Source organism: Lepidochelys kempii, chromosome 12 (genome assembly GCF_965140285.1).
Source record: "Lepidochelys kempii isolate rLepKem1 chromosome 12, rLepKem1.hap1, whole genome shotgun sequence".
Lineage (NCBI taxonomy): Eukaryota > Metazoa > Chordata > Testudines > Cheloniidae > Lepidochelys > Lepidochelys kempii.
The window spans coordinates 4466340-4484226 of record NC_136391.1 but is presented as its reverse complement, the minus strand read 5'-3'; the positions used below and the strand labels follow the sequence as shown (position 1 = coordinate 4484226).

Here is a 17887-nt window from a genome sequence, read left to right as displayed (position 1 = left end):
AAGGGACCTCAGAAGATCATCTAGTCCAACCCCCTGCTCAAAGCAGGACCAATCCCCAATTTTTGCCCCAGATCCCTAAATGGCCCCCTCAAGGATTGAACTCACAAGCCTGGGTTTAGCAAGCCAATGCTCAAACCACTGAGCTATCCCTCCCCCATCTGAGAATAGAAATTGTACAACGGGCCACGAACACTCACAAAATTGGGGTTGGGGGTGTGGGATCTGGGGTGGGGCCAGAAATGAAAAGTTCAGGGTGTGGGTGGGGGATCAGAGCTGGGGCAGGGGGGTGGAGGGGTGAGGTCTCTGGCTGGGGGTGTGGGCTGGGGATGAGAAGTTTGGGCTGTAGGAGGATGCTCAGGGCTGGGATCAAAGGGTTTGGAGGGCAGGAGGGGGATCAGGGCAGGAGGTTGGGGCACGAGGAGAGGCTCAGGAGGGCAGGCTCCAGGCAGCGCTTACTTCAAGCGACTCCCGCAGCATGTCTCTTCTCCAGCTCCTACGTGGAGGCACAGCCAGGTGGCTCTGCATGCTGCCCCATCTGCAGGCACCGCCCCTGCAGTTCCCATTGGCTGTGGTTCCTGGCCAATGGGAGCTGCAGGGGTGGCACTTGGGGTGGGGACAGCATGCAGAGTGGAGCCCCCTAGCTGCCCCTACACGTGGGAGCCGGAGGCAGGCCATGCTGCTGCTTCCGGGATCCGCATGGAGCGGCCCCCGACCCTGCTCCCTGGCTGGAGCGTGGCAAGCCCCAGACCCCACTCCCCAGCGGGAGCTCAAGGGCCAGATTAAAATGGCTGGAAGGCCAGATCCAGCCTGCAGGTCATAGTTTGCCCATCCCTGTTCTAAACATACCCCTGTGTACATTTTCCTTGTATCAGAAATGCAACCATTTCATATGGACCGTGCTTTGAAAAGCTGGATACACACTGGCTGAGTTCCCCAGGCAGGGGCATCAGACCAGCCCTACAGAGGCGCTGCACTCCTCCAGCACGGTCCATTGGTGAATCTTCTTGGGGGCAAAGGGCATCCTTGTACAGCGCCTGGCACTGCTGCATGCTGGTCCATGACTGGGGCATCTGGGTGCTCTGATAAGACACTAATGAATTGTACCAGTGATTTATTTCACTGATAGAAATTATCTCGCATGTTCCCCTCCCCCGTGTGAGTGGGCGGGAGGGAATTACTCACCCCTAGTGCTTACTTGGGGACTGGCCTGCACAGGGTGGTGCAGTGAGTCCACTGGCAAAGCTGGGAATAGAACTTGGGTCTCCTGATGCCCCAACCCCTCGCACACACCTATACCTTCACCACTTGCCCAGCCTTCCTCTGCCTCTGGTACCTACCTGTCACCATGGTGTCTGAGCATCGCCTGTGGTTGATGTGTCTATCTTCACATGGCTCCCCCCTGTGGAGGGCAGGCCTGCTGTACCCATTGGACAGATGGGAACTGAGGAATAGACCAAGCCACTTGCCCACAGGAAGCTGGTGGTAGTGGAGACCGAGGGTCAATTCTGTAGAGTCCCAGATTGGCACCTGACCCCCTTCTCTTCTCATTACTGCATGTGGCCTCCTGCATCTCTGAGGAGCGTGCTCTCTTCTCAAATGCAGGAGAAACTGGACTAAGATCACCCAAAAGGCTCTGAGGTGGGGCGGCCACTGATGTGAGCCAGGTTTGAACTGGCCACCTAGGAGTGAAAGGTCCTAGACACCATTGCCAATCCTGAGCCACGCGGCCACCATAACTCTTGCTCATCCCTCCATTAGCCAGTCCTGAGCCGCTCCATGCATAGGCAGCGTCTTCCCTGGAATGATCTGTAGCCAGAGCCCTTTGCCTGCTGGTGGCATTGGTTGCTCTGGTTTGGCCTAGGGCAGAGGCAGGGATATTCCTCCTGGCAGGGGTAGGTCCACCGGAAACGCTGGTCACGTCTTGGAGGTTGCTGTGGGGGGAGGGGGTTGAGTCCCATGGGCTCTGTGGGTCTGGCCCTGCTTCTGAGTGTGTCTAGTGCCTCGGGTGTTGCAGTGGGGGGCTGACGAGCAGCCTCCAGGTGGAGCAGGGAGAGGAGTGTGAGGAGCGGGTTCACGTTGTGTCCCAGCAAACCCGGGGAGGGTAGGCATCAAAGAGCCTCCAAAGAAGCATGGTCTTATTGTGACAGACTGCCGGTGTGGGGGCTGCCCTTTCCATCCTGACAGCTGGGCCCGAGCAGCGTCTCCCAGGAGCTGCAGTGACTCCGCTGACCCTCTGGAGGTGGTCACGGGCTAGCCCAGAGAAGCAGTGTGTTACCTGTGCAGGCGGACAGCACGTCGCTAACCTGAACTCTGGTGGCAGTAGCACCTGCTGGCTCCAACGGGACCTATGCGGTCGGGGCATGGGGCAGGGTCTCTAGGCAGTGAGGGGCTCCCTATACAGTGCACCTACCTACACAGAGGAGGTGATCTGCTTAGCACCAGCTCCTCCCCCAGACAGCTGTCGGGAGGCCTCTGTCCTGACCTTACAGCGCCCCCTTCTGGTTTAGGGCTGAGCTCCCCACGCAGCTCAGTCTTGCCTTGCAGTACCCCTGCTGTGAAAGCCCTCGGCCTCTCCAAGCAACCGCTCCTAACCGTGCTATGTCTCTTGTGATGGGAGGGCAGAGGGGGATTTCCCGGGATTGACTCACACAGGGACCTCCAGCCTCCCTGCGCTTGTGACCGGTGCCAAACTGAACAAGAGACCCATGCAAAGTGGTCTCGGAGTGGGGGTGTCCCTTCCTCTTCTCCCACATGGCCTACCATGTACATGGCTGTCTTCCATTCAGGCGGAGCCTGGGGAGGACTGGGAGAAGGGGGCATGTTTCAGGACTCTCCCTGGCCGCTCACCAAGATCTTCATCTAGTTTCTCCTCTGCTCCACCAGCCCCAGGAGGGCTGCCAGGCTCCAGCTGCCCCCTGGTGAGTTAGGCTTGTGGTGGCTCTGTGAGGCTTAGCAGTGGAGCTAGTTTTATTTGCTGTTAATGATTTTTTTTTTTTAATCTCTCTTTCCTCCCCCATCCCTGCCCCCTTGCAATTCCAGGGCTTTGTCGCAGCAGCAGCTCCTCCAGCCGAGCAGCAGGGGAAGATTGCCAGGGGATTATTGAAAGGCCTGCACAGCGGGGAAGACTGGCTTCCGGAGAGCATGAGGGAGGCTGCAGCTGAATGCCAGCTGGGGGTTCCTGAGAGCCTGTGGAAGGGCTGAGCAGGAGCCATCGAGAGACCCCCACCGAGCTGCAGCTGTTCCCGGGCCTGCTACAGATGTGGAGCTCCTCAAGAGCTCAGCTGTCTCCCAGGCAACTAGAGCCGGGGAGGCCCCCTCAGCTGCGAGGAGACACTGATGGAAAGCAGCAGCCAGCCAGGCGTGGGCAAGGCGCAGTGGGAACCTGGCTCTCTAGCCCCTTACACAGAGTTCCCCTGAGATGCATTTTTCTTCCCCCTCCTGGTCAGAGTCTTGCAGCAGGTGACCGGCAGACAAGGGGCTAGATCCTGGGTCTGCGTGCACCAAGACTTGCTCCCTTCACTCCCCGGGCCAGCAGAGATTGCAGGGGATGAGAAGTACGGCTCCCCTTTGGGGCTCAAGGCAGAGGGGAGCTGTTTGCCCATGAGAGACCAGGGCTCCTGTTGCTTATTAATCCAGAGCTTGGGGACTCTGCGAAGAGCCACGGGGCCTGGCAGCCAGACTTCCAGCAGCTCCCTGGATCCCCGCCTTGGCTTGTAACGGAGCATCTGGGGCCCAGCTGGGCTCTGTAGCATCCAGAGAGCCGTAACTACACCTGCGGTTACTAAAGAGCCCCCAGGGAGCCGGACGCATCCCTGTGCTGATCTCCAGTGTATTTCCCCCTGGCTTTGTGCGCCCCCTAGCCTGCCCTATGCCCTTCTGCCACTGCCACGGAGAGGGTGGCACAGGCCGGCTGGGACGTCAGCAGCCAACGCAGCGGACCCAGTGACCCCACCCCTGCCCCGGCAGGGTGGTCCTTTCTTCTCCCCCCTCCACCATGAAGTGCTCCCTGCGGTTCTGGTTCCTCTCGACCGCCTTCCTGCTGGTATTCGTCATGTCTCTCCTCTTCACGTACTCGCACCCCAGCATGGCCTACCTGGACCCCGACAGCCCAGGCAGCTTCCACCGGGTCAGACTGGTGCCCGGCTATGCCGGCATGCAGCGCCTCAGCCAGACCAGGCGCCTCGGGGAGGGTTGCACCTGCCACAGGTGCACGGGGGACGCAGGGGCCTCGGAGTGGTTCACCAGCCACTATGACAGCAGCATCTCCCCGGTGTGGACCAAGGAGAACATGGAGCTCCCGCTGGATGTCCAGAGGTGGTGGATGGTGAGTGAGCCCCTGCCAGGAGGCCCTGGGTCAGTGGATCTCAAGCACTTGCACTGGGAGGGAGTCCCCTTCTTTTCTTCCCCCCCACCTCCGGTCCGTGCTCTACTCCAGAGCCGCCCTCACCCTGGCCTGCTTGCCACCCGCTCTGCAGCTCGGGCTCTGGAAATAGTGCTCAGCCCCTGTTTCCCTGCAGTTTGTCTCAGCCACCCGGAGGCCGCATGCTGCTGGGCAGGCCGCGTTCCCTGGCCTGCTCGAATGACTGACCCATTCCCCTCTAGGGGCCCAGAACCTGCTGGCAGCCTAGTTCTAATCTGTGACGTGTCTCTGTGCAAGTGGCCTGCCGGGGCGCCCCCTCCACTGGCTCTCGGGGCCTCCCGATCAAATGGGCCCTGGCCATCTGGCAACGAGATGAGCCCCTGCTGGTACTGAGCCCAACTGTGCTCCTAGCTCATGCCCCCCTGATGATACTCTCCCAGGTTGGGCGCTGCCTCTGACCCCTGTGCCGCCCCATTGCCTTCCCTGGGGCTGGGTGCACTGAACAGAGAGTGAAGTTTGGGGAAGTAGGGGCGCTCCCACATCTAGCCTGTGGGGAGCAGCGTGGTCTAGTGGTTAGTGCACACAGCACAGCCGGCAGTTGGAGCTGACCCTCCATTGCCTGCCTCTCATCAAGTCACTTCCACCAGGGAGCAGAGCTCTGCCGTTCTGCCCTGCCGGCACAGGTGTAAAGTCACACCCCAGTGCTTGTGGCAGCAGAGAATCGGGACCCCTGGGCTCCCATCCCAGATCTGTCATTGACATGCTCCCTAGCCTTGGGTGAGTCACTCTGCTGGCCTTTCTTTCCCCAGCTTAAAATGGGGTGAACCTCACCTCGCAGGGAGATGAATGTATCCATGGAGGGGAGGTTTATTGCAGGATGGGTGGGTGAGATTCGGTGGCCTGCATTGTGCAGGAGGTCAGACTAGATGATCATAATGGTCCCTTCTGACCTTTCAGAGTAACAGCCGTGTTAGTCTGTATTCGCAAAAAGAAAAGGAGTACTTGTGGCACCTTAGAGACTAACCAATTTATTAGAGCATAAGCTTTCGTGAGCTACAGCTCACTTCCTCAGATGCATATGTGGAAACTGCAGCAGGCTTTATATATACACAGAGAATATGAAACAATACCTATTCCCACCCCACTGTCCTGCTGGTAATAGCTTATCTAAAGTGATCATCAGGTGGGCCATTTCCAGCACAAATCCAGGTTTTCTCACCCTCCACCCCCCCACACAAATTCACTCTCCTGCTGGTGATAGCCCATCCAAAGTGACAACTCTTTACACAATGTGCATGACAATCAAGTTGGGCTATTTCCTGCACAAATCCAGGTTTTCTCACATCCCCCCCACCCCCATACACACATAAACTCACTCTCCTGCTGGTAATAGCTCATCCAAACTGACCACTCTTCAAGTTAAAATCCAAGTTAAACCAGAACATCTGGGGGGGGAGGGGGGGAGGAAAAAACAAGAGGAAACAGGCTACCTTGCATAATGACTTAGCCACTCCAAGTCTCTATTTAAGCCTAAATTAATAGTATCCAATTTGCAAATGAATTCCAATTCAGCAGTTTCTCGCTGGAGTCTGGATTTGAAGTTTTTTTGTTTTAAGATAGCGACCTTCATGTCTGTGATCGCGTGACCAGAGAGATTGAAGTGTTCTCCGACTGGTTTATGAATGTTATAATTCTTGACATCTGATTTGTGTCCATTTATTCTTTTACGTAGAGACTGTCCAGTTTGACCAATGTACATGGCAGAGGGGCATTGCTGGCACATGATGGCATATATCACATTGGTGGATGTGCAGGTGAACGAGCCTCTGATAGTGTGGCTGATGTTATTAGGCCCTGTGATGGTGTCCCCTGAATAGATATGTGGGCACAATTGGCAACGGGCTTTGTTGCAGGGATAAGTTCCTGGGTTAGTGGTTCTGTTGTGTGGTATGTGGTTGTTGGTGAGTATTTGCTTCAGGTTGCGGGGCTGTCTGTAGGCAAGGACTGGCCTGTCTCCCAAGATTTGTGAGAGTGTTGGGTCATCCTTTAGGATAGGTTGTAGATCCTTAATAATGCGTTGGAGGGGTTTTAGTTGGGGGCTGAAGGTGACGGCTAGTGGCGTTCTGTTATTTTCTTTGTTAGGCCTGTCCTGTAGTAGGTAACTTCTGGGAACTTTTCTGGCTCTATCAATCTGTTTCTTTACTTCTGCAGGTGGGTATTGTAGTTGTAAGAAAGCTTGACAGAGATCTTGTAGGTGTTTGTCTCTATCTGAGGGGTTGGAGCAAATGCGGTTGTATCGCAGAGCTTGGCTGTAGACCAGGCTGAGGTTGGTGGTGGGATGGAAATTGTTGAAATCATGGTGGAATTCCTCAAGGGCTTCTTTTCCATGGGTCCAGATGATGAAGATGTCATCAATGTAGCGCAAGTAGAGTAGGGGCTTTAGGGGACGAGAGCTGAGGAAGCGTTGTTCTAAATCAGCCATAAAAATGTTGGCATACTGTGGGGCCATGCGGGTACCCATAGCAGTGCCGCTGATCTGAAGGTATACATTGTCCCCATTGTCATTCCACCATGATTTCAACAATTTCCATCCCACCACCAACCTCAGCCTGGTCTACAGCCAAGCTCTGCGATACAACCGCATTTGCTCCAACCCCTCAGACAGAGACAAACACCTACAAGATCTCTGTCAAGCTTTCTTACAACTACAATACCCACCTGCAGAAGTAAAGAAACAGATTGATAGAGCCAGAAGAGTTCCCAGAAGTTACCTACTACAGGACAGGCCTAACAAAGAAAATAACAGAACGCCACTAGCCGTCACCTTCAGCCCCCAACTAAAACCCCTCCAACGCATTATTAAGGATCTACAACCTATCCTAAAGGATGACCCAACACTCTCACAAATCTTGGGAGACAGGCCAGTCCTTGCCTACAGACAGCCCCGCAACCTGAAGCAAATACTCACCAACAACCACATACCACACAACAGAACCACTAACCCAGGAACTTATCCTTGCAACAAAGCCCGTTGCCAATTGTGCCCACATATCTATTCAGGGGACACCATCACAGGGCCTAATAACATCAGCCACACTATCAGAGGCTCGTTCACCTGCACATCCACCAATGTGATATATGCCATCATGTGCCAGCAATGCCCCTCTGCCATGTACATTGGTCAAACTGGACAGTCTCTACGTAAAAGAATAAATGGACACAAATCAGATGTCAAGAATTATAACATTCATAAACCAGTCGGAGAACACTTCAATCTCTCTGGTCATGCGATCACAGACATGAAGGTCGCTATCTTAAAACAAAAAAACTTCAAATCCAGACTCCAGCGAGAAACTGCTGAATTGGAATTCATTTGCAAATTGGATACTATTAATTTAGGCTTAAATAGAGACTTGGAGTGGCTAAGTCATTATGCAAGGTAGCCTGTTTCCTCTTGTTTTTTCCTCCCCCCCTCCCCCCCCAGATGTTCTGGTTTAACTTGGATTTTAACTTGAAGAGTGGTCAGTTTGGATGAGCTATTACCAGCAGGAGAGTGAGTTTGTGTGTGTATGGGGGTGGGGGGGATGTGAGAGAACCTGGATTTGTGCAGGAAATAGCCCAACTTGATTGTCATGCACATTGTGTAAAGAGTTGTCACTTTGGATGGGCTATCACCAGCAGGAGAGTGAATTTGTGTGGGGGGGTGGAGGGTGAGAAAACCTGGATTTGTGCTGGAAATGGCCCACCTGATGATCACTTTAGATAAGCTATTACCAGCAGGACAGTGGGGTGGGAGGAGGTATTGTTTCATATTCTCTGTGTATATATAAAGCCTGCTGCAGTTTCCACGATATGCATCTGACGAAGTGAGCTGTAGCTCACGAAAGCTTATGCTCTAATAAATTGGTTAGTCTCTAAGGTGCCACAAGTACTCCTTTCCTTCTGACCTTAATATCTATGAAACGTCAACTCGCATGGGCTGAAGGCTTCCCCCGCTCTCCCCACCCCAGTTCCTAGCGTGTGCTGTCGGGGATTGACCCCCTCTGCTCTGGAGACAGGCAAAAAGAATTTTCTGTAGTATCTGGCTGGTGAATCTTGCCCATATGCTCAGGGTTTAGCTGATGGCCACATTTGGGGTCGGGAAGGAATTTTCCTCCAGGGCAGATTGGAAGAGGCCCTGGAGGTTTTTCACCTTCCTCTGTAGCATGGGGCACAGGTCACTTGCTGGAGGATTCTCTGCTGCTTGAAGTCTTTAAACCACGATTTGAGGACTTCAGTAGCTCAGACGTAGGTGAGAGGTTTTTCGCAGGAGTGGGTGGGTGAGATTCTGCGGCCTGCGTTGTGCAGGAGGTCAGACTAGATGATCATAGTGGTCCCTTCTGACCTTAGTGTCTATGAATCCGATCTCATGTGCTTTAACCGTGCAGCAAGTAAAGATCCCATCTCCCTGTTACCCTGGCTAGAGAATCCTGGCACGTTCCTGGCGCAGACGGTCTTGGTGCTCATGCAGATGACAGGGGCTGTGGGAGCACCTGGCTAGGTGTGAGGCTGATGTCCTGAAACCCAATTAAGATGCCAGGGATTGCTGGGCATGGGGAGCAGTGAGGAGATCTCTGCTGCTGGTGTTGCTGCCTGTGCACATGGGAAAGGCGATGCCAACGTGAAAGCATTGCTTTTTAGATCTTGCCCTGCTGCCAGCAGCCGCCCTGCTGCTGGGTGCCATGTGCCACAGGCATTTTGGGGACCATGACACAGAGACGCCTTGGTTCTGGGTTTCCAGCCAGCTGTCCAGCTTCCATTCGGGTTGCTCTTCTCCTTGCTCCATGTGCAACACTGGCCTGTACTGCGGGGACCTGTCCTGCCCCTCCTGTCGGGGCCATTAGTTGATGTTCCAGGATTAGTGGCCAAGAGGTGGCATGGAGGCAGTAGCCCCTTCTTTGCCCAGTAGCTCTGGGCAATGAGCCCTGTCTGTCCATGGGCTCGCAGCCTTCGCTGCCTCTTGCCGCACAGCTCTGTGCGGAGATTGCCGGGGCTGTGTAATGGAAAGGCTGCTATTGCTTTGGCACAGCCTAGGCTGCCCAGCGGCTAGCCGAGGGGCTCAGGCTGAGCTAGCAGAAGGAGAGTCTTAGTCTGCTCTCATCCTTGGGATCTCCCATGTCCTTTCTGGGAGTCCACAAGAGCACCGGTGCTCCCGCCCGTCCCTGCTAGTGATTGTGCGTGGGCTCTCAGTACACCACAAGAGGCTCATTCCATTACCGGGGCTCTTCTTGCAGTTGAACCCGATGCTGGCTCCAGGCCCCGAGAGCCCGGCTCCAGTGGCTTAGTGGATAAACTAACCTAGGCTCCTAAATGAGAAGGGGGCAAACTCTGCCTCCCCACAGGGCCCCGCCTCCACCACTCTCCCTACGCTAGCCCTGGATTTGCGGTTGGTGAACGGGTAGGGCCGGGTGGCATTTTTCAGCTGAACGGTTTGTTTGCTGAAAAAGGCAGTTTGGGGCTGACCCAAAGTATTGGTGAATTCCTGCCGAGTTCCCTGAATCGCGTCCACCAAATGGGAGAAGCCAGAATGTCTCCTTTGGCTAAATGTTTCCTTTGACCCCCACATTTAGTTTCAACTTTCAGGCATTTTGCCAACAGCAAGCCAGGTTCCCAAAATGGCCAGGGTGGGCCCCACCCTTGTGAGCTTTAGCCCCATGAGTAGGGGAGGATCTGGGTTCATGTGTCTCCCCCCCGCCCCCCACTGCCTGATGTGGAGAAGGGCTTTGAGGTTGGCTCTTCCCCACTGCAGCAGGGAGCCCTGGCCACTGGGCTATGGGCTATTCTGGGATGGAGCTTTCTCAGGCTATCCCGCTCTGTCTAACAGATTTCAGAGTGGTAGCTGTGTTAATCTGTATCAGCAAAAACCGTGAGGAGTCCTTGTGGCACCAAAATTTGTTAGTCTCTAAGGTGCCACAAGGACTCCTCGTTGTTTCCACTCTGTCTAAATTACTCACTTTGGTGCCCACATCCAAGGTGAGTGCCCTAATCCCCTGGGCAATAGAGTGCTCCTCACTCTTTCCCTGGCACGGTTGGATTGTTCATTTGGAATTTCTGTTAGCACTAACCGTCTTCACTCTCGCCCATGTCTCCTGTGCTGCGGAGAGTGCCTCGGGAGTGGTTATTTGCCCAGCACAGGAGCGTTACTGGCATGTTCCTGACTCTCAGCAATCCAGGGGAGTGCTGCTAACTGGGCATCAGAGCAGCATGCAGTGTCTCCCTTGCAGAACCTGCCTTGGACCCTGCCCGCTTCCACAGCACTGCGGCTGCCTGGCTGGGCACCCCTCGCGACTGGGGGCTGTCGTTGGAGGTGATGGCTGCCGACCACACAGCAGCTGCTGGAGTGGAATGGCCTAATTTCCCTCAGTCAGCTGAGTCTAGCCATGGGAGCAGGAGCACTGGGCTGTTTAACTATTGATGATTGCCCTCATGCAGTGTTACTCCTAGACAGTCCCCATGCTGGGATGGGGGGGACAGGAACTGGGAGCTGCTCCACCGCAGTCGCTGGCTCCAGTATGACCTAGCTGGTCCTGCAAACTCTTACCATCCGGGGGGTGTTCAGTGACTGGTATAAAAGCCAGTGATGCTCTTGGGCCAGGCTGATGGGTGGGAGCTCAGGAGAGCATCCCTCTGCAGGGACGGGAGAGGTTCAGCTTGGAACCATCGGCGGGCACAACAGCGTGTTTCACGGCTGCCCTGGGGGTGTATCAGGGCCAGCGCGGTGTCTCGGAGCCGGCACTCTGGTTCTCAGCACCAGGCAGCCCTTCCGCCTCCCTTTCTGTAGCCTGCTGCATTTGACTGCTGGGCAGAACAAGGCAGGTGCTTCATATGAGATGCTTTCAGGGCAACGTGGACCGAAATCGCCAGCTGGGACCTGTGAGGATTCCCATCCCTACAGTACCTGAGCCCCACAAACACTGAGTTCCTCCTTAACACCCCTGTTTTATAGATGGAAACCAGCGGCACAGGGAGAAATAAGAGACTTGGCCAGGGAATCTGTGGCAGAGCCAGGGAGCTGACCCCAGATCTGCAGAGACCGAGCCTGATGCCCAGTCCGTTAGAGCCTCCTGCCCTCTAGCGTGATTGTGTTTTTAAGCAGGGTGAGCCCGGGTCCACTTGTGTGTGGGTGTAACTCAAGGATAAGGAAGTGAGCGGAGTTAAGAACAGTGTGAGTGAGAATTGGGTCCCTCGTTGTCTCACTTGTCTCCGAAGCACCAGGCCTGCCGCTGGCACTATGTGAACCGTCCTTTTCGACACTCTTCCATCTGGCTGGCGATGGGTTTCATTAGAACTTTCCCCTGCAGTGCTGGCAAACCAGCCTGCTGCCACGCGAGTGTGACAGAGTCTGGCTGGGCAGTGCACTGGAAAAGAGGGTGACTTCATTAGCTCAGTTCTGCTGTCCAAGCCGGGAGAAAACTGTAAAAAGATGGGCTTAGGGACCAGGAGGAGACCTCATGTGCAGGCAGATTATGCCTACCCTGGGGTCCCTGCAGTTGCTGGAGGAGGAACATTGATTAGATGGGCTTTGGGTGTGATCCAGCCTGGCAATTCTGTATTCCTGTTTAATGGTGCCGAATAAAGAGCTTTCAAACATAAGAACACGGTCTGGAAGGGTCCTCTTGGGTGGTCAAGTCCAGCCCTGCCGTCACAGACAACCCCATAATACCATCCTGGTCGTAAGCTCCATCTTCAGAAGGAAAACCAGATGAAAACCCCACCCTGCCTTCCCATGTTACTAAGCCAAAATAGTGTAGATGACACAGGGAAGGAAACAGCATAGTTAAAAATGCAAATAATTTGAAACCTGATGTTGCTGGTTCTCCTCTCCAAAACGCTTTTGTCTCAAAAGGATTTGGCTTAAATGCAAAGTCTTACAGTCCGTTCAAAGTATTTAAGAAACCCAAGCTGCACATGGGGCATCATCTCAGCTAGGCACAGCTCACGCTGGCTTCCCCAACCACCCAATTGCAAGAGAGACTCTGAACAGGAGTAGCAGTGGCTGATGTGCGGTAGCTGTGTGCCAACTGCTTTGGCTTGTTATCCAGCCGGGGGGTTGAACCCAGGCAGGGTGAGTAATCCCCTTGGGCCCTCTGGGTGCTGCAGCAAAGCCTACTTAATGCTGAAGCTGTATTTCAGATTGCCGAGCCTCTGATGGGATCAATGCCGTCCCAAGGTCTTGCACTTTTAACTTTGTCTTTAAAGGCACAGGGGTTGAGGGGCAGTGCAGAAGTCTTGGGCCCAGACTGAACATATGTTTCTCTTCCTTTAACACAGGGGTGGGCAAACTACGGGCCAGATCCGGCCTGCCAGCCAATTTAATCTGGCCCTCAAGCTCCTACTGGGGAGCAGGGAATGGGGCTTGCCCTGCTCTGGCGCTCCAGTCAGGGATCAGGGTTGGGGACCATTCCACTCGGCTCCTGGAAGCAGCGGCATGGCCCCCTCCAGCTCCTACACATAGGTGCAGCCAGGGGGCTGTGCTCTGCATGCTGCCCGCACCCCAAGCGCCGCCCTCGCAGCTTCCATTGGCTGGGAACCACAGCCAATGGGAGCTGCAGGGGTGATGCCTGGGGATGGGACAGCATGCAGAGCCACCTGGCCGAGCCTCTCCGTAGGAGCCTCTGCTTTCGGGAGTCACTTGAGGTAAGCACTGCCCAGAGCCTCCCCCCGGCCCCAACCCCCTGCCCCAGCCCTGCCCCCTCCCACCCTCCAAACCCCTCGATCCCAGCCTGGAGCACCCTCCTGCACCCCAAACCTCTCATTCCCAGCCGAGAGCCCTCACCCTCCACCGCCCAGAGCTCCCTCCCACACCCTGAACTCCTCATTTCTGGCCCCACCCTGGAGCCCAACCAGAGCCCTCACCCCCTTCCTTTCTCCTCCCATTTCCCCCCACCACCACTGGGGTCTCTAGTCCTGTCCCGGGACCGCTGTTCATGCTGCTCCCATGCCCATCGGAGCTTGCTGCTGAGGCTGGCACCATCTCCTTTACCCAGTGCCCCGGGAGCGGCTGCCAGTCGGATGTCGATGGGCGCAGTCTGAGCAGTGCCTGGCAGCAGGACTGTCTAGCCCAGGTGGGCTGCTGGGGCTGGGTGCCAAGGAGATGGGTGCTATAGAAACTTCACCCGGCCTGACGTCTCACTGGCCGTTGTGTGTCTCCGCAGATGCTGCAGCCCCAGTTCAAGTCCCACAACACTAATGAAGTCCTGGACAAGCTCTTCCAGATCGTGCCGGGCGAGAACCCCTATGGTTTCCGTGACCCCAGGAAGTGCTGGCGCTGTGCTGTGGTGGGCAACTCGGGCAACCTGCGCGGCTCTGGCTACGGGCGAGAGATCGACAGGCATGACTTCGTCATGAGGTGGGTGGCCAGTGCTGCCGGGGAGGGGCTGTGGCTGGCTCCCATGGGGCGGTGAGCTGGGGGCGGAGGCCACGGTCTCAGCGTTGGGCCGGCTTTTGCTTCAGATAATGTCTGAGCAAACTAGGTGGGAGCGCTCTGCCCACACGTGCTGCTCTTCCCTGCATTTCAGAGCACCTTTTCCTCCTCCAGGCAGTTGAGCCCCCTTCTCACTCGGGCCTGGCTCTGTGCGGGGTGAACCCGCTGCCTCCAGGCTCCTTTCATCAGCTCAAGTCTCTGGACATGGCCGCTGGGCAGGGGAAGAGCTGCATGTACTGGGGCTGTCATGTGTCGCTGGGGGGCGGCTGTCTCTGTGGCAAACAGCAGAACGCATGCACGCCGAGTGGCAGCCAGGCTGGGACCTGCCGAGAAAGCAGGGGTGTGTAGAGGGGCGGCTGCATCTGACCTGCTGCTGCAGTGTTTAGCGCCGGCTGTGTCAGGTCGCAGCCCCTCTGGGTATGTCTGTGCTGCACACTGAGCCCGGGCTGCGACTCAGGTTTGAGCCCCACAGCCTCTTCCGTCCACAGACACATCAGTCTGCTGGCTGACCCGAATCACTTGGCACCCAGGCATTAGGAGCATGCTAGGAGGTGAGTCAGAGCCCGAGTCCTGCTGTGATTCAGGTCCAAGCCCTGTTTCATAGTGTGGCTGCAGCTCAAGCTGCAGGGCCGAGCAGGAGGTCTTAGCATGACTGTGAGACCTGTGTCCAGCAGCTGTCAGCCCAGGTTCACCATGCCGTGTGAACCTCAGGCATGGTCTGGGAAACACCAAGTCCACAAGCCCAGGTCCCCCAGCCCTGGGTTTACAATACAGTGTAGACGTACCTTCGGAGGCCAGGTGTGCGGCCAGAGCTACAATGGGAATGAGTCCCTAGCCCAGCAGCTACAAGGGAAGGCGGCTGCTCCCTGCTCACAAGTTCCCAGCTCCCTATACTCACCCTCAGCCTGACTGGGAGGCTCAAGCCAAGTACTCAGGCCCTTTTTAGTAAATGGTGGTGGTGGGGAGGAACAATCTTTCTCCATTCTTTTAAAGACCTTTCTGCACACCTATCATTGAAACAGCAGAACTATAAAATCTCTGTACCCAACTTCCCCATGGCCTTCCGCAATGGGGTGCGGTGGAAAGGCAGGTTTCTCAGCATGCTTTGGTGGCACAGTGCAGGCTCAGGGCGGAAAGAGTCGGCTACTTGCAATGTTCAGGATCACCAGTAGAAAAGCATCCAGGGTTAGAGACCCCACGACATGCTCTGGTTGAAGCACACGCTGAGCTGGGTGCAGAAATCGCTGGCAGAGATCCCCTGGCCAGGGTGGTGCAGGAGGTCAGACTACATGACCACGATGTGCCGAACTGGCCCTCAAATCTATAGCCGCTGGCCGATCTAGCACTGGCTCATCCGCCTTCGTGGTGGGGACTTGCACCTCCTTCCTTCTTGATGCCCCGCCGTGATGCCCATCTCTGCACTGGGGGGACCAGGGATCCCTCACTTGCTGTGCGTGGCAGCAGTTGTGGAGGCTGCGGGGTAGACACTGGTTGGGTGTTTTGGCCTCCATGGTGTTTAACCTTGCTGAGAGGACCTTCCTTCCATCCGGCCTTCGCTTCCCAGTCCAGCTACATCCTGAGACAGCTCTGCTCTCTGATCCATGCTCTGTGCCCGAAAGACGTGGCCCCAAAAATAAGAACGGCCGGGTGCAATTGCCCGCATAGGCCCAAGAGCTCTTTAAATCTCTGGAAGATGGGTTCAGAGGCTCCTGAATCACCTGGGGAGCACAAGTCCTGGTGGAGCTGGTGTTCCTAAGTCAGTTGGACCCTTTTGAAAACCCCACTGCTGCGTACCCCGCTCCGCATGCTTGTTTCCCCTCTCGGGAAGCCCGAAGGCCTCTTACCAAGAGCCTTGGTGGAATGGTCCAGGTGGATCAGCCACTCGCTGTCCGTTTTCATCAGTCTCCCTTCAGCTGGTCACTGGATGACCCTGAGCAGCAGTTAGAACACCTGGCCGTTCCCCCGCCATTCTCAGACACCTCCCTTCCCCGCGCTCTTTCTCCAACCCCTTCCCTGGCCAGGCCTGGCTCCGCACCACGGCGTATAGACTCTCCTCCTCCCTCTTCCCTTAGCAGCCAGCAGGAGGAAAGCCCACAATTTGAGGACTTCAATAGCTCAGACATAGGTCAGGGGTTTGTTTTGGGTGAGATTCTGTGGCCTGCGTTGTGCAGAAGGTCAGACTAGATGATCCTAATGGTCCCTCCTGACCTTAAAGTCTGTGATTCTAGTCTGTGATTCTATCTGGATGTGGCCCAGTTGCCTTTGCTGTCTCACCGCCGTGATCACTCCTGCTGGCTTTGTCCTCTGCCGGCTGGAGCTCGCCTTCTGACACAGGAGTCAATAAATCCGGGCCCTGGGGCTGCTGGCACACGTGGGGTTGTGTTTGTGCAGAGGCTGGACTCTGTGTGCCCTGGGACTGCCCAGGATCAGGGAGGGTATATTTGGGCCAGGTTGTCCTATATGCAGGAGGGAGGCCTGTGGGAACAAGCTTCCCATGAGGAGTTGCTGCTCTGCAAGGGAAGTGGAGGGGCAGGAGAGGATGTCACCCTGACTCTGCGTGGGGCTGGGAAGGTTCAGCTGCATGGAGAGGTCCCTGTCTAAGTTAATGCTGACCCAGGGTTATCAAAAACACTGGAGCTTCGCAGCCATGGGAAATTATGGCTCCAAAAGTATTCAAACCCAGGTGAGGGCTCTGAGACCAATCAGGGCTCCTTGGATGCCATGGGAGGCTACCCTGTGCCTCCAGGCTCCTCTGCAGTGAGTGTCGGGTGCTAAGCGCTGAGATTGTGCAGTGTAATTTTCTGGGAGAATCCTGGGGAAACATTCCTAGCTTCTGAAGTAGGGCTGTGATCAGGAATGTGCTTCTCCCCAAAATCTCAGCTGCAAGACAGGGCTGGCAGTCTGCCTGGATAACTGGTCCCATCTATCTTCATCAATGCAGAGGCTTACCCAGCCATCGCTGACCAGAATCCGCCCTCACTGTGTGCATTGCTCTACCTGACTGTTATGCAGGATGCTGCCAGTCGATTGCCAGCCCAACGTCCTCTGTCCTGTGGCAGCTGCCTCTCAGTGGTGCTGCACTGCACCTGTAAAGGTTCGTGAAGCCCCGAGGAGCCTTTGGGATGGAAGGCGCTGTAGAAATGCTTGGCTGTTGTTTACTCTCCCTCTGACTTTCTGATGCCGTTCACTCACCTAAGAGAGAACAAAACTCACTCTACCTGCCAGCTGAGCTTGGTATCTGAAAATCAAGCTGTTCTTCCTGCCCCATACGTAGGGTCCTACCAAATTCACAGGAATGAAAAACGCATTGCGGACCATGAAATCTGCTCTCCCCCTGGGAAATCTGGTCTTGTGTGCTTTTGTCCTACACAATATAGATTTCACGGGGGAGACCAGCGTTTCTCAAACTGGGGGTCCTGAGCCAAAAGGGAGTTGCAGGGGGGTCGCAAGGTTATTTGGGGGGCGGTATTGCCCCCCTTACATCTGCTGCCTTCAGAGCTGGCCGGCCGCAGAGCGGCAGCTGTTGTGTGCTGCCTTCAGAATTGGTGCCAGACTAACAGCTGCTGCTCTGTGGCTGCCCAGCTCTGAAGGCAGCGCCCCCATCAGCAGCAGTGCAGAAGTAAGGGTAGCAGTACCCCCACCCAACACTAACCTTGCGATCCCCCACACGACTCCTTTTTGGGTCAGGGATCTTACAATTACAACACCGTGACATTTTAGAGTTTAAATAGCTGAAATCATGACATTTATGATTTTTAAAATCCTACAACAGTGAAAGTGACCAAAATGGACAATGAATTTGGCAGGGCCCCACCCCCATGTAGCTACCCGAGAACAGTGCTGGAACCAGAATGCAGCAGCTGCTGCAGGAGGCAGGAATCGTTCCATCTCCACCTTCGCTGCAGTCTCGCTGGCCCAGAGGAATTGTATCGATCCTTCCATTAGGACGTTGCTCCAGAAACCAGCTCCTGACGCTGACAAGATTGTCTATTACTGCCCTGTCTAATTGCCAATCCTCAGGGAAGCTCACGGAGAATGTTTTCCAGGCTGGCCTGTGCATGGTG

The 17887-nt window shown here is 55.5% G+C and overlaps 1 protein-coding gene across 2 annotated transcripts in view; it reads left to right on the top strand.

The window, feature by feature from the left end:
- The window catches only part of ST3GAL2 (ST3 beta-galactoside alpha-2,3-sialyltransferase 2), a 114296-nt gene that overhangs the window by 79740 nt on the left and 16669 nt on the right, over positions 1–17887 (top strand). For both annotated transcript variants that reach the window (XM_073307195.2, XM_073307196.2), the window contains exons 2-3: positions 3040–4324; positions 13555–13748. In XM_073307195.2, the coding sequence (XP_073163296.1) occupies positions 3995–4324; positions 13555–13748 (524 nt within the window). In that variant the 5' untranslated portion in view covers positions 3040–3994. The remainder of the gene's footprint in view (positions 1–3039; positions 4325–13554; positions 13749–17887) is intronic.